This window comes from Rhineura floridana, chromosome 7 (assembly GCF_030035675.1).
Source record: "Rhineura floridana isolate rRhiFlo1 chromosome 7, rRhiFlo1.hap2, whole genome shotgun sequence".
Classification (NCBI taxonomy): Eukaryota; Metazoa; Chordata; class Lepidosauria; order Squamata; family Rhineuridae; genus Rhineura; species Rhineura floridana.
This window is the reverse complement of record NC_084486.1, coordinates 98,071,637-98,087,513: the sequence shown is the minus strand read 5'-3', so window position 1 is coordinate 98,087,513 and position 15,877 is coordinate 98,071,637. Positions and strand designations below refer to the sequence as shown.

The 15,877-nt window shown below is 40.8% G+C and overlaps 1 protein-coding gene across 4 annotated transcripts; it reads left to right on the top strand.

The window, feature by feature from the left end:
• Nucleotides 1-14,620, top strand: ING5 (inhibitor of growth family member 5). 4 transcript variants are annotated; one of them, XM_061636642.1, is made up of 8 exons: nucleotides 1-164; nucleotides 2,250-2,321; nucleotides 3,768-3,934; nucleotides 5,303-5,414; nucleotides 7,862-7,955; nucleotides 8,135-8,270; nucleotides 9,393-9,454; nucleotides 10,994-14,620. In XM_061636642.1, the coding sequence occupies exons 1-8, from the start codon at nucleotides 125-127 to the stop codon at nucleotides 11,031-11,033; spliced, it is 723 nt and encodes a 240-aa protein (XP_061492626.1). In that variant the 5' UTR covers nucleotides 1-124; the 3' UTR covers nucleotides 11,034-14,620. The 4 variants fall into 4 exon arrangements, with proteins under 4 accessions (XP_061492626.1, XP_061492628.1, XP_061492627.1 ...); XM_061636644.1 differs by having other exon boundaries at nucleotides 1-168; XM_061636643.1 differs by lacking the exon at nucleotides 1-164 and adding an exon at nucleotides 386-662.
• The last annotated feature ends 1,257 nt before the right edge of the window (nucleotides 14,621-15,877 follow it).

Here is a 15,877-nt window from a genome sequence, read left to right as displayed (position 1 = left end):
GCTGACTGGCCAATCGGTGGCGGGATCTCATGACTATGCAATGAAGGCTCGACCGGCCATTGCGAAGCCGCCCGTGTGACAGCGCCGAGCGCGGGGCCGAAGGGTGGGCGTTGGCTGGCGCGAGATGGCGGCGGCGGCCTTGTACCTGGAGCACTACCTGGACAGTGAGTGAGTGCGGAGTTGGCGGGGAGGGGGGTCAAGCCAAGTCAAAGCCAGGCGGGGGACCACGCCACCAATTGCGTGTGCGTCACAGACGCGGGGAAGGGGCAACGGGTGAGGTTTCTTGCTGCGTCATTGCTACGCGTACGGAGGGGTCTCCGCACCGGCGTCTTAAGCTGCAGCTGCTTTCAAGGACCGCTAGGGGGCGCTTTTTGCTCTGCTTACCCTCATTCGTACCACCTGTCAGACAAGCTTACTGACAACAAACGCCCACAGAACCCTTTAACGTGTATTGTATTGTGTGTTCTCCAGGACTGCCTCTTTAAAAAAAAATAATAATGGCAGGATTCTATTTTTTTTTTTACTGTCGTATGACCGGTAGGAATTCATCAGGTCAGGTGGCGAAGAAAGCTTCATAATGTTAGGCAGCTAAATCCAACAGAGGGGCCTTGGCAGGGCAAAAAAATGGTCTCCTTAAAATTCTCACATGTTCAGCCCCACAGGTCAGTATTTTGTTAGCAAAGTTACACTTCTTTCAACTGACCTGGAAGGATTAATCAGAGAGCTTTCTTTCACTGTTTAAAAACGTAGAATGAGTTTATTTTTTAAAAATTGGTTACTGCTTAAGACCATTAAGCGGTTTACATAGAACATAAAATTATACATTAACAATCAATTAAAACCAAAAGTAAAAAAACAAGCTGACCTAAAAAAATCCCTAGTATACCTGAAATCAGTAATTAAAAATATATATTATAAAATTAAATTACTTATTAAAACACATGCTAGCCTTACATATCTTATGCAAAAGTGAAGCAGATTCTTACCAAATGTAGAATTAGGAACTGCAGAGTGTAAAGCTCCAAGCCCAAAGACACACAAGAAGCCAGAAAATATCCTTATAGAAGGGACTATAGAAAGGCTTCCCTAGCCACAGTATTTGCTGGGTTTGGAATCCTTCTGTCTCTAACATCGTTAGCAGGTAAGTGAAATTTCCTGCTCCCATATGGGGTATCCTGTATTGAAGAGAGTCTGCCTGTTGTTGAAAGAATGCTATTGGTGTACAGCCATTGAAACCCCCTATGAGAAGAATTATAATACAGATGTTATTTCAATGGTATATTATCTCATGTTATTTTGAGAGAGATATAGTGGGACCATAGAATAGCATCATTTACTTCCTGTGAACTGAACTTGTAGGTGCTTGCTTCTTTAATAGGCAGAGCAACCCTAATTCCAGCTAGACAGCAGCAAGACATGACAGAGTAGTGTGGCTGCTGCAACATCCACAGTCCTGCTGCTCACACTGGGTGAATGGCAGGCAAAATCCTGCTACACCAACCTGGAGCTAGCATTGTAATCAGGCTGGATGCTGTGAAGTGATGACAGTGGGGCTGGCTCAGGATCTAATGGGCCCCAGGCCAGATCAGCCCTTCCACACTCCTGGAATGCCCCATTTGGGGACTTTACGTGGTTTAACGTTATATCCGAACATGGCCACAGTGACATATGCAGAGGCATTGAGGTTGGTGTGGCAACGAGTCCCACGACAGCTTGATCATTCAGAGATTCCAAGCAGAGAAGATGCCTCTTGGGATCTAGTCGAATTTATTTCCTAGACTCTGGTACCTGTTCCTGAACCAGTAGGATCAGCCAACTCAGTATGCCATATACAACAGGTGGGAGAACGTAGGGAACCTGGAGAGGTTTGTTCTGTGTAGCTGGTTTGTCGAGAGCCAGTGTGGTGTAGTGGTTAGTGTGTTGGACTATGACCTGGGAGACCAGGGTTCGAATTCCCACATAGCCTTGAAGCTCACTGGGTGACCTTGGGCCAGTCACTGCCTCTCAGCCTCAGAGGAAGGCAATGGTAAACCACCTCTGAATACTGCTTATCATGATTCTTAGGGTCGCCATAAGTCAGAATTGACTTGAAGGCAATTCATTTCATTGGAAGACAATCTTACTCGGCCACGAGTGATCGCCAATGAATGAATGAATTTCATTTTTCAGCTGGTTTGTGAACAGAACTTTTGTTTTAGGGAATTTTATGATAGAGAAGAAACTGCAGTCTTTCTGTTTTTGTATTTCAGGCATTGAAAACCTCCCCTGTGAATTACAAAGGAATTTCCAACTTATGCGTGAGCTGGACCAAAGAACAGAAGGTGTGTTCATGTATTCTGGTTCACAGATCTTCTTGATGTAATGTATGCTTAGCTCATGTTAGATTTGCCTACATCCGAGACAGTGTCATGTATTTTCACTGTAAAAGTGAGAAGCAGCCCATAAGAGAGTTCTTCAGCTCCTGAGTCTTTGCTATTTCAGTGCTACATGGGGATAAGAGGCTAGGGCGGGGGTGTCATAGCGTAAACAAAGACTGATTCCAGCCCTTCATGACCATTATCTCTAGCAAAGCCTGTAAGACAGAACAGTATAATCTGCATTCGAGTCTGACAAAAGCATGCTAAGGGCCCCAAATGTGAATTAACAAACCTTTCAAGCAGAAATGAGTGTCTGAGAGGACTGGTTTTATTATGCTGTTGATGACCAAAAACTGTGGCACTGGAAGTAGTCCGTAGGGCTTCACTCCTGTGCATGCATATTGGAAAGTCTTTCTTTATTCATGGAATAAAATTTACTTCTTAGTAAATGTGCATAGGATTAGACTTGTTAAAGCAGTGGTTTTAACCTGTAAGTTCCCCCCCCCCGGGATATGACACTTTGATTGGGTGGCTTGAAGTTCTTGGAAGTGAATGTATCCTGAACATCACAATAAACTATGGCCTCTTTCCTTGATTGGCTGGTTTTAAGAGAGGATCTAAGAAAACCTGTTCTCATTCTCTTCTAATGCTCATGTTGGATGAGTGCCTCAAGCCACAGATACTGATGTACACAACAGCAGTGGATTGCTTCCGTGCATCTGTCTGTGTGTGAGGCTGTTGTGCTCACACCTGCTAGAGAGATGGCTGCCTGTGAGTTAGGGGGCCTGGAAAGGAAGAATAAGTTTAGTAGAGGCCAAAGTTCAAAAGTCTCAGTAACAGCTATGTTAAATTCTTTTACTCCCATGTTACTACTTCTTATTGAATTGTGTCTTACTAAAGTTGGGGAACGTGCCTACAGGCATAATGCACTTGACATACATGCTTTGGTTTAGTTGCAGTACTAGAAAATAAGGGAAAAAGGGACACTGGATGGCCAGGTGAAAAGAGGACTGGGCTCCTGGACTTTAAATAGTTGTGTAGGAGAGTGAATGTCAGCAGGTGTGGCTTGCATGACAAGCTACACCTGCTAACATTCCAGTTTTTTTTAAAATAGCCATTGAATGTGCAGGAGCCTTGTTGTTCCTAGGGAGGCATGTCTTTCATGGATTCTGAAAAAGTCTTCAGTTGTAAAAAGTACAGTGTAATCCTAAACATGTTTAATTAGAATTAACCCCATTGAGTTCAATGGGATTTTCTCTCCAACTAAACAAGCTCTGGATTGCAGCAGAATCCTGTGCATGATTACTTAAAATTAAGCCACATGGAATTCAGTGAGGCTTATTTCCCAGGTAGGTGAGTATAGGTTGCAGCCTCAGTCTCATGCACATACCATATCCCATTGCCCTTCAGATAAGAAAGCAGAAATTGACAGTCTTGCTGCTCAGTATATATCAACAGTGAGGAGTCTATCATCAGAGCAAAGGGTGGAAATCCTGCAGAAGATTCAGAATGCTTATGCAAGATGCAAAGAATACAGTGATGACAAAGTGCAACTGGCCATGCAGACCTATGAAATGGTAAGATTAGATGAGATTGATGGAGTACTCATGGTTTGGAATGAATAAGCCACCCTCAGTATTTCTTACTTCCCTCATATCTACCCTTGTATCTTGTGTTACAATTACTAATCTTTCTCGGTCATTAGTTGACACTGAAATAAGGACACATGATCCAGGGTTTAGTTAGAGATAAAGAAGTTAATAGGCAAGCTTACATTTATACAGTCTTCAAAACATTCCTGGTGTGGACTGGGATTGTGTACAAGATTGTGATCTTTCCCTGTTTAATCTTTTACAGTTTGGGAGCAATAGGGCAAAAACCTGAAGTTAGAATGTTGGATACTGGCAAGCAACTGGATTTGTCAGTAGTACATTTATCAAAATTGTCTCTGTGGCTACATCTTCTAAAGTAGGATTATTTGCTGGAATATTACATTGGAGAGAAAGAAAACTATTAGGAGGCAGTGTAGCAGTTTTCACTGCTTTGAGATTCCAGGCTTTGAGGGTCATATTGAGGATCAAGTCAGCTAGACCAGCTATGACTTAGGCCACTCCGTTATGGGAAGGGCATGGTGTGATCAAGGACCTGCCACATCTTATTAATCTTTACATATGTTGATGACCATGAGAACTTCCAGATTACCTGCTTACTGAGCATTCATCCGGAATTGTCTGCAATGAAATTGGATGATGTTGGTTATTTAATGAGCATTCATTCTTACTTGTTTGCGGGGAGGTTACATGACATTGCACCAAAACAAATATTATCCCCCACTTTCCAGTACATTGTCCCATCAGTTCCCTTATTACAAAAAGTCTGATCTTTTGGAGAAGTGGATTTGTTGTGCAAGACTTCCCAGTCAACCTGAATTTGCTGGTATGTGATTTAATCCCACCTGAAAATAGTGACAGTCTGGAAGCACTCTTAAGACTGCAAATTGGGGAATGGTCTCGGTGGATAAAAGAAGGACTGTTAAAGATGTGAAGGCCTGGAAAAATAAGAAAAAATACAAAAAAACCATGAAAAAGTTCCCCCCCTACACAATCATATCTGTATATATAGGGACTGTACTAGTGCTATTGCCTGCCTTTCCCTGGCAGAAAAATACCAGTTGGAGGGAGGCTAATTTCCTACTCTCCCTTCCCTTTCTCTGCTCCCAGATGGTCTGTAATTTGCATCTGAGTAGCAGCCATGAACTCTCAAGAAAGCTAACCAGCAACCATGGTTAACATGCACACCGATGAGGGTGGTGATAGGTGAATATCGGAAAAGGATTATAGCAGGTTGAATTACCCAGCAATTCAGTCAACTGCAAATCTCACAATTAATAGAGATATTAGTAGCTTTTGTTTTCTTCAGCTGTGTGGTCTCTCGTTTTAATGCAGGTAGATAAACACATCCGACGGCTGGATGCTGACCTGGCGCGATTTGAAGCTGATTTGAAGGATAAGTTAGAAGGCAGTGACTTTGAAAACCCTGCAACACAAAACCTAAAAAGTGTGTACATTGCGACCGGTATTGTCTCACTGTGAAGAAGCCCTTCTGGCCTGAAATGTTGTTTCCAATTAATTTCCCAGTTTATACTCTACCTTTCTTTCCCAATGGGAACTATTTGTCATGCATCATGAGAGTATGTTATGGAAAGCACACTGCCTTCTGTGAGGAGCACAAGGAGAAACAAGGGAGGGGAGGAGACATTGAGCAGGACTGAAATGAAGCATAGCTTTTCTTGCATACAGCTTCCATCATTTTGGCATAAAGCAGACAGGGACTTTATGAGGTTAACGTTAAGAAGAGCCCTGCTGGCTCAGACGAAAGGTTGATCTAGTCCACTATCCTGCCTCCCATAGTGGCCAGCTACTATGCTTCCAGTCAGCCCACAAGTAGGGTATGAAGGTAATAGTTCCCTCCTACAGTTGCTCCCCTACATCTGGTATTCAGTGGCACTCTGCCCCCCTGAACGTGGAGGTTCTATATAGCTGTCATGATCAATAAATGTTGACAGACTTGTCCTCCAGGAACTTTTTGACTTCCTTTTAAAGCCATCAGTGTTAGCAGCTGTCTCACCATCTTGTAGCAGTAAAATTTATTTATTTGGTTTCTTACCCATCCTTCACCATAAGGGTTATAACAATATAATCAAACAATTAAGAACAAGTAAAACAGTTTACACAATGATAAAAACAAGCAAAACGGTTCCAAACAGAAGCAACACAGTGTAGGTGAAATGAAACGGAAGAGGTGGGTCCCACAAAAATACATTAATTGTCAAGAGCTAGGGTAAAGAGGTGCCTCTTCATCATATAGTAGAGGCTGAATAATGAAAGTACTAGATGCACCTCTGTGGGGAAGGAGTTCTACACCTTAGGGACAGCTACAGAGAAAGCCCTCTCGTTGACTGACATTCTGCACATCAAGAGAGACCTCTTAGGATGGCAGCAGTCTTTCATATATTTGAGGGTTAATTAGTCACCAACAGCCCATTTTTTATTATTTTATTAAATAATAAAATGGTGGGGAAAGATGCAGCCTGTCTGCTAGGTGAACATGGAGAGGAAGAGTATCCTAAGGCTGACAAGCTGTGAATTGCTCTTGCTGCCTGTTGCCCCAACTTGTCTGTTAGCCATTTACCATAGTGAGCTAATAGGAAAACTAAGGCTGTTATCTAATACATATTTACTTGCAAAGAAGTCTCATTGAACTCAGGGAGATGTGCTTCCAAGGATAGAAACACACTGTATATGCTATGCTTGCTAAAATGGATTATGTTTTTGTTTTATTTTTGTGACAGCAAATAAGCTTGAACAATCAAATGGTACAGCTCAGGTTCATTTTACGTTAATAATATTCTCTTGTTAACCCAGTAAATCCCTCTGCAAGGTACTGTGTGTTAACAGTGGCTTCAAAGTTTCCGAGTTCTTATTTATATAGAAAATAAAACAATACCAGGTTTCTCCAAAATAACTTTCTAGTCCTTTAGCTTCTCTTAGTAATTCTGTACATTTTCCCGCTAAAGCAGTTTGCCAGTGGATTACATTTTGTTCCTCTGAAATTGTATTGTCATTATAAGATCATGTATAAAACAAAATTTGCATTAAAATAATTGTCTGGTGTACAGTTAACACAAGAAAACTGTAATGGTAATTTTTTTAAAAAAAGATTAAACATTTAAATAGCTGAGGGTGATTCACAGTGTTGGTGTGTACGAGCCATTTTCATCTCAGATTGTGGACATGCAAGAGGCAAATTTCACAAGTTTATTAGGTGCAATCCTAAATACCTTTTGCAAGAGAGTAAGCCTCATTGAACTTAGTGGGACTTACTTCTAAGTATATATGTATAGGGTAGTGCTGTTAGACACTTTTTGAGTGTACAAGACAAATAAGTTATTTATCTGTGTCTCAGATGATAGTATTTATTTGACTAAGATACCCAAGATTTTTGTTCTGTTGGCAGTACTTTAGTAAATTTGGTTAGTTAGGAATTTTACAAAAGTAAAGTTTGCATAATAGGTGAAGGTTCTGTTGTGCTTGATAAAATTCTAGGATTTTCTCCATGTGTAGTTGTGTGCACTTCTTCTTTTTCTTGGGAATTGTCCAAGTTTTTCTAAAATGGAAAATGGTTCTCTGTGGGTAGTCAATATCTCAATACGAGTAGAGAGAGTCTTGTGGACCCATTGCCATGTTACATGTGTGGCTGCTTGATTCAGAGCTGTGCTAGGAGTTTAGGGGGAAGGGGCTACATCCATGGTTGATCTGACAAGTGGTTTCTGAGCAAGGATCACTTTCGATTTTGTGAGCCGCTTAGTGTAAAATCTGGACGCATACATGTGCAAAAAATGCTATCCTTTTTGAATCTTTGATGGTGTTTCAGAATAATGGTAATATAAAAACACTAGTGTTTTCTTCTCATGGTGTAGTTAACCAGAAGTAATTGTCTTTCAGAGGGGCGAACTCCAAAGGATAAGAAAAGTTCTCGGGGTCGAGGCCGGCGAACGTCTGAGGAAGATGCTCCAGTAAAAAAGAAACCAAAACGAAGGTTAGTGACTTAGTTTCACATTTTCTCTATACCTTCTTCCTCTTTACTGATTTAATACTCCTCAAGCTAAATATGGCCTCACAAATACTTCTAGTTGGTAGTTTAAAACTTTTGTATTTTTTTTAACTAAGAGTCACTGGCACTCAAGTCAGTATTTGTTTGTGTTGCTCCCATTGCAGATCTGAATTAGCTGACACCATCCTGTCAGTCCATCCTTCGGATGTCCTGGATATGCCAGTTGATCCCAATGAACCCACATACTGCTTGTGTCACCAAGTATCTTATGGAGAAATGATTGGCTGTGACAATCCTGATGTGAGTACTGAGATAACCCAAAGTATGCCAAGGACTGTGCATGCTACCTCCTCCCTCCCCTTCAAATTCTACATTAAGGTATAGAAATTGACTATGTTCAAAGAAAAGGCAGCTCTCATTAATCCTAGCTGCAGCACAGTGGCTTGAAGTGTACTTTGTAAAGTGGAATCCTAAGCTGGGTAGATTTTTCAACTTTATCCTACCTGCCTGGCTTGCTATAGAACCCTCCCTAACTAAAATAGGCACCTGTTTGTACCATCATTTGGCTCCTCAGGCCTTCATATACCACATATGGAAGTTGACTCAGGCTTTGTTCCCTCTGTATCCTGCAAGTGCAGCATTTTTACTCTGCAATGGGGATGAACTGCCAATGCCAGCAGTGTGGGGCTGTGATCAGGATCCAGTGCAAGAGCATAAAATCCTCTGCCCATTCTAGGGTTCTCTAGCAACAGACTGCTGAAATATAGGATCAGGTTGTACATTTCAGAAAAAGGTTTTGTGTTATTTTAGTTTTCCACAGTGTGCAAATCATTTAGCAAAAATTTGCATCTGGAAAAGTGGAAAATAAGGCTGTATGGAAGCTGTGTAAGGGCATAGGGATTTGGACACATAAGTCAGAGGGAATTGTACAAGACAAAGAACCCTATCCAAGTGACCACTAGAAGCTCCTTCTAGACAACCCCTGGTTTCTGAACCTTTCACAAAACAAGAGAACAACAATTTGTAGAACTATAGCTTACACCTCAAAAATAAAAAGTGAGATCTGGGCTTAGGACTCCCTCGATGTCATACTTTGCTCCACATTTGAAGTTGTTTGTGCAGCCCACACAGAAATGCAACCCCGAAGTCACATCTACACTGCAAGCTAACGTGCATCTGTTTCGTGTGATGCTAGTTTACATCATCATTTATAGACCGTCTGCTGTGAGAAGTGCATCCTGTGTCTGCAGAATTTGGGCACTTTGCAAACAAAAAGGGACGGTTGAGCCTTGCCCCTTTGATTATCACCTACCAGGCACCTGTGCATCTACCAGCCTTGGGTTTCTAATAAGAAAAAATAATTTTGTCAAGCTGTGTAAGAAAAACAGTTACCATCTTTTTTTTCTCCTCCCCAATATATAGTGCCCAATCGAATGGTTTCATTTTGCTTGTGTGGATCTCACCACGAAACCCAAAGGGAAATGGTACGTGTAATGATTAATAGCTTTCTGCTCTTATATTTTCTTGCCCCAATAATGTTGAAAATCAGATACTGATGTACGTGCTCCTACTTCTAAATGTCAGCAGATCACCTGAAAAATATAAAGTAAGTTTGTACAGTTTGGTACCTGTGACGTGGAGGTTTGTATATAGTGCCAAGCTGATGTCATATCACTTGGTATGCTGCCTAAGTTAAAGGTGTGTTATGAAGAGAAAAAAGCAAGGTGCATTCCGTCCCTGGACGGATCTTAAAAGAGAGATACTACATTGCTATTAGTCTGTCTTTTTGGTTCTTGTAACTGTAGTAAAGCTAGAGAGAAAGATGGGCATGCATCACTGTTATTCTTCTCTACAAGATTATTAGTTGAAGTGGAGAACGAAAAGAAATAGCAATTTTCCTTTAGATTATTAATTGTGCTGCAGTGCTGGTTGGTGGCTCCATGTCAGTGGGGCAGTGGAATCCACTGAAGCACCTTGGCCAGCTTTTGAAAGTTCAGACTAAAACCCGGAGCAGATTCCACTGCCCACTGACATGGAGCTATCAGCTGCCTCTGCCACTTTTCATTGAAATGCAGCTTCTAAACAAAGCTATAGGCCAGCTGTGGAAAGTCATGGGTATTGCTCTTTTTTGTTTTCTGATACTACTGCAGCAAAAGCAAGTCTGTCTACAGTTAGCTATTTCCATGCTGAACCTGGACTTGAAAGCCATATTCTCACAAGACAACACAAAATAATTTATATTTTGGAATGAAGGAGAGCAGGTGGTGTTTAGATCTGCAACAGTGACTGTGATTTGAAAGGAGGACTCAAGATAAAAGACAAATAACAAAGGGTTGATGAAAGGATGTGAGGGTGTGAAGAGCTTCTGATTAGATTAATACCGGGGGATGGTATATAAGCCCCCTTATGTGCCTTATAAAAGCTGCAACATTTACTTGGAGGTTTAGAGAGCTGCTTTTTGGAGTTCTCTGCTATGCAAACATTGGGCACAGTCTAGCCAGATAAGCACTGTTTTGTCCTATTGGTTTGCTCTTTCTGAGTAAAGTAATGGCTTATCTCTTCCACTGAAATCAGTATGACTCGGATGTAGTTAACTATGGCTATGTCCTGCCCGTTAATTTTAAAACAGATAAAATTAGTGGCCATTGATGATCACTTTGTTGGGTTTTATTTATTATAGCACTTCCATGTAGGCACTTTACCATTAGAAAACACAAAGGGCCCTGACTGAAGGCTCCTAATCTAAAAGACACAACAAGGACAGTGAAATCAAGTTCTAGTGCAGCCTTCAGCAAGCTGGTGCCCTCCAGATGCTTTAGACTACAACTCCAGCAGCGTGGCTGTGCTGGCTAGAGCTGATGGGAGTTGTAGTCCAAAATGTCTGGAGACCCCCAAGTTGGCAGAGACTGGGACAGGGAGTTAAATGTATAATTGTTGAGTTGTGTATTGTTTTTTCCTTTCCCAAATGTGAAATACTTCCAAAGTAGTGTATTTAACTAAACATTCTGATTTTTTACCCTTAGGTTTTGCCCTCGTTGTGTTCAGGAGAAGAAGAAGAAGTAAAAATTATAGGAATGTACAGTCTGAAAGAAGAAAAAGTTTAATATATTTATACATGTTGCAATATTGTATCTTTTTGTCACTTGTTTGTTCTGATATTTAGCAGTGGCCAGTTATAGTTGTCCTTATCAAAGAGGAAGCTATCTTAATGAGAAGAGGAGGATGTGGAGGAAATTTACTGTGGTGATGTTTACCTGAGATACACTTCCATGGCACTGCAGTCAATATTATGAAGAATTAAGAGTAGCCTTGCACTGGAATTTCTGCTCACATACTAAAAGTCTGTGAAATTGCCTATTTTTGCTTTGCAGGTGAACGATGCCACTTTTTGTTACCAAGAGGGTAGCCACTCTGCTCTGCACAATATTTATGAAGGATTTAAAATCTTAACTGCATCTTTCCAAAACCTTCCAACTCCTGACAAGGAAGGAATTTTATTTTTGAATGTGCAGTTCTGCTCCTTGGTGGTAGCAAGTTGCAAAGCAATGAATTATTTCTTACAAAGGCAGACAAAAAGCAATGTGTATCATTTTGGTAAGGTGTGTTCCTTGAGTTAATTTTAGGAGTTGTATGCCTGCTCCAATTGTTTCTGATTTGTTCACTACTGCCTTTGGGCTTCATACTACTCCCACTGTAATCATACACCAACTCCAGATGGTAAACAATAAATGCTTAATAAAGGCACAATATATCTAGGAGACATCAGTATAGTTTGATTTGCTTATGAAACAAAAATAAGGCTTATTTTTCATTGGCTAAGCTATTATGCGTTGAACATTACCAAATAAATAATCAGGAAGACTAGCTTTAAAGAGAACAAGAGTTTTTAAAGATTCCTGTGACTCCATAGCAGTAAAGCAATTTGGTGTAACTGTGCTGAACTTTGTCTGATGTGAGATGGCCATGCTCTGATTTCACTGAGAGGACACCCAGTATAAAATGTAAATGTGAGTACCTCTTCAAGCAACTTGGATTGGAGACAGTTTTTTTCAAGAAGTAGGAAGGGCCATCATTGCTTGTGATGTGCACATTTGTACCGTTATTCTCTCTGGTAATGCAGGAGATTGGATCCAGAATGTCCTTTCTGTAAATGGAAGGGCTTTTTCCATTTGTAGAAGGGACTGAGAGGCATGGGCAGAGGCTCTCATGGGAAGGAGGGAGGCAAATTTCACTGATTCCCTGTACCTCTCCCCATACCACCTCCCACATTGTTACAGAGGGTCGCCCAATCCTTTGGCATGATTTTGCAGGGGAAAGGAAGAATTATGAAAACCGCATGTTCCTCCATTGGGAGCATCCCATGAGCAGAATTCCGCTCACAGGAACTGGATCCAAGCCAGGGTTTTCAGGCTTCTTCGGAACTTGAAAAACCTGCAAATGTTGTTTGACCATAGACTATAGGGAAACAGTACACCATGGATAATTTTGAATTTGCCACACCACCTTCATCTCTTAAAGATATCTGTCTCCAACCTTAGGCTGAAAAACAGAAAGCAATTCAGAAAGATGGAAATAATATTATGTGCAAATGGCTAGTTCATTTATCTTAACTATGCTTGTATTGTGAGATAAAGATGGTTGTTTGCATATGGTAATTAAAAAACAGCCAGAATAGTACCTACAGTGGTGTTATCTATTGCAGAAGTGTGGAATTTAAAAATACCCTTATACCACACCACACCAGCCCAAAATCACAGTGATGGATATGGTCTCTTTGAACAGCTGGCACCACATGATGTCTGCAATATTACAGTTAATCTCACTTTCATTCTGGAAAATAAATGGAAGATTATCACATCACAAAAATGTCAACCATTCTAGCTTTAAATGAAGAAAAACGATGTTTCTCAAAGAACATGGTTTGCATTTTTGTTATGAAAGAATGCAAGTTCTAAGTGCTTATTTCACATCACACTTATTTGCGTACAGCTTTGTAGACAATGATACAATTCAATGATAGCATTCTTTATTTCTGCTACTTTTAAGTTTTTTATTGCTATATTTTGTTCTCCTCAGTAGTCACATGAACCATTGTCTGCATAAGAGGAAAATAATCTTGGAGTTCTGGCGCCCTGCTGTCATAACTTGCTCTCAGTATGTTGCATCCCTGCATAATCTGTTGTTGCTGGGTTTAAATATTTACAAGAGCAAATTGTCATCCTGAATAACGACTTACCCCCTAAATATTACGTGCAAAAGTATGGAAGTTAATGGAAAAAAACCTAGGGGCACCGGATTCCTTAAGTCAGCCTTCTGTAATCTTGTGCCCTCCAGATGTTTTAGACTACAACTCTTGTCAACCCCAGCCAACATGGTCAGTGGTTGGGGAAGATGGGAATTACAGTCCAGCTTCTGGAGGACACCAATTTAGGGAAGCCTGTCTTAAACCATGGTAAATAATATAGGGAAGAGCATTTTCATATAAGCTGAAGCTGGGTATATATTAAACCAGTTTTCCTCAACCTGGAGCCTTCCAGGCATTTTGAACCACAATTCCCTTTACAACAATGGAAGTTGTAGTCCAAAACATCTGGAAGGCTCCAGGCTAGGGAAGGCTGCACTAAATGAACTCTGTTTTAAAGTTCACCAAATCCACCAAGCAAAATGTATCCTACCACCCATGTATTATGGTCTGCCAGATGCTTGAGAATTGCCATTTTTGCAGGCCCACTCAGTCAACAACAACAGACTTATTGAGCACCTGATAGACTTATCAAGCAGCATAGTGGCTTGCATATGGGTTGGTGGGTTGCCATTTTTGCAGCCTGTATTTAGGTTTCAGTAGTAGATCTTGTGAGACTTCCAGAATCAGTAGCTCAGTTATAAATGAGTAATGCATATGACTTTTAACCTTTTTAAACATTAGTGACATTAGCTCCTAGTATAATACTAGTGATTTTCAAGAGTTATTTCCCCTTCCTTCCTCTTAAGTTATATCTTACATAATGAAGGAATAGTGCTATGGGTTGGCATCATTCTTGAAAGCCCTTAAGATGTGTTTTTGGGTAGGCAATTAGTGCTGCTATGTAGTTATTGGAGCAAACTAAACTGTTACTTTGTCATAAACTAGAACCAAGATCATGTGAAGATCTGATGGTGGAGTAAGATATTTCACAACCCAGTTTTTGGAGTATGGTATGGGACTGACTAGTAAATATGTCCCGTGTCGCTGTCTTGAAAAAAGGCTATAAGCTGATCGGCTGTCAACCAAATCATGTTGTTCAAGTTTGTAAAGTCCATATTGATTATTATGAACATTCAGGTATTTTGGTCTATGGAGAATTTATTCTCCTGAATTTTGAATGTATCCTGTTTACTAATTGTATTGTTTGATTGTCAGGATTTGGAGTGCAGGAGAAAACGGAAGATAATATTCTCCCTTTTAAAAAAGACAAGCCTACATATTTTGTGGACGGTACCTTTTTTCATAGTTTATCTCCTAAGTAAATAAATTACCCAGCCTATGTTTCCTTTGTAAATGGAAGAGAATATTAGAAATCTTTTTATTAAAATGTGAAAATGTATATCTGTATTTTTGATCATGTTATAGATATAATAGGTATATTGTTATAAATAAAGTATTTTTGAGAGCAAACATCTAAACTGCATGTTTTGTTTGTTTGGGGCATAGAAAGGACATGGTGCACAAAAGGCAAGTTCAAATACTGCCAACAAAATTTATGTATGCATTCTTGTGGAAAACACTGGTTGGTTACATTGTCAACTCTCCTCTGAGAAAAGGGGAAAGGAAATCCTGGATCCTATCAAATGTCAAACCAAACTCAACGCACACTAAGGTGACATGTAGAAATGAGGGCACCCTGAAGTGTCAATTCGTTGACTATTTTGAAACCAGAAAAAGTACTACAATGGAAATATATTCCAAAACCCACTCATGGAAAATACCTTCATTAGGACCAACCAAAATGTCACAAAATCATGAACGAACTTTTGGGTTCTCTCAGATGTAAGCAAAGGGAGAGAAGAAGATAAACTGTTGATGTTGACACCACAGAAGAGCTTCCTTTGCTTTTATTAGAAATATATAAATTTTTCCACAGCAACCATTGGTAGCAAACTGGCAAAACCCAGCATGCTACCACCAAATCCATGCCAGAGTTATGTGCTAGGCTGGAACTTTATGAACAAAAAGGTGCTGAAGGCACCATTCTCGGATCTGGATTTCAGCAGCTGGTCCTCACCGGTGCACAAAGGTTCTGACACTGGATTGGGAACTGTGGTGATGTCATCTTTGACAGTGCCAATTCCCCCTTTTTAAAGCAAGGGTGAGATGGAGAACAACCCAGATTCCTTCCCCCTTTCTTCTTTGGGCAAGAACTGGGCCTTCCAGGGTGGGCCAGCTTGGCTTTCAGGCTCACCATGCAAAAATGATCAGCTCTGCCAATGTTGGCCAGTGTCATTTCCAGGCTTTGGAGTCTTCGGCAAGACATCCTCCGTGAGTCTCCTTAAGTCGGCATCACTTCCCACTGCAGCAGGGATAGAAGTCTCCTGTCAGTTGGCCCCCTGCTAGTTTTCCTGTTTGTGTTTTTGCTCGCATACAGACAGAACAAGATTTTACGTAGTCTTCAATATCCCGACACATTTTAGGCCACCAAAAGTCCTTGGCCACATTCTGAATGGTTTTGTAAATACCAAAGTGCCCCGTGGTGACGGAGTCATGGCATTGACGTAGGACTCTGAGTCTTAATTCCCCTTCTGGCACATACCTGGCTGCTTTAAACCATAACAATCCATCTCGCCAGTGGAAGCTTACTTCAGGGTCTTGATCCTGTCCCGCCTCCTGAATATATCGTTGCATGCCTGCATCTTCCTGCTGGGCTCTTTTG

Coding starts and splice junctions, on each gene's coding strand:
- ING5 (XM_061636642.1), top strand. CDS start 125: ATGGCGGCGGCGGCCTTGTACCTGGAGCACTACCTGGACA. Junction 3,935..5,302: donor CCATGCAGACCTATGAAATG/GTAAGATTAGAT, acceptor GTTTTAATGCAG/GTAGATAAACACATCCGACG. Junction 7,956..8,134: donor AAAAAGAAACCAAAACGAAG/GTTAGTGACTTA, acceptor CTCCCATTGCAG/ATCTGAATTAGCTGACACCA.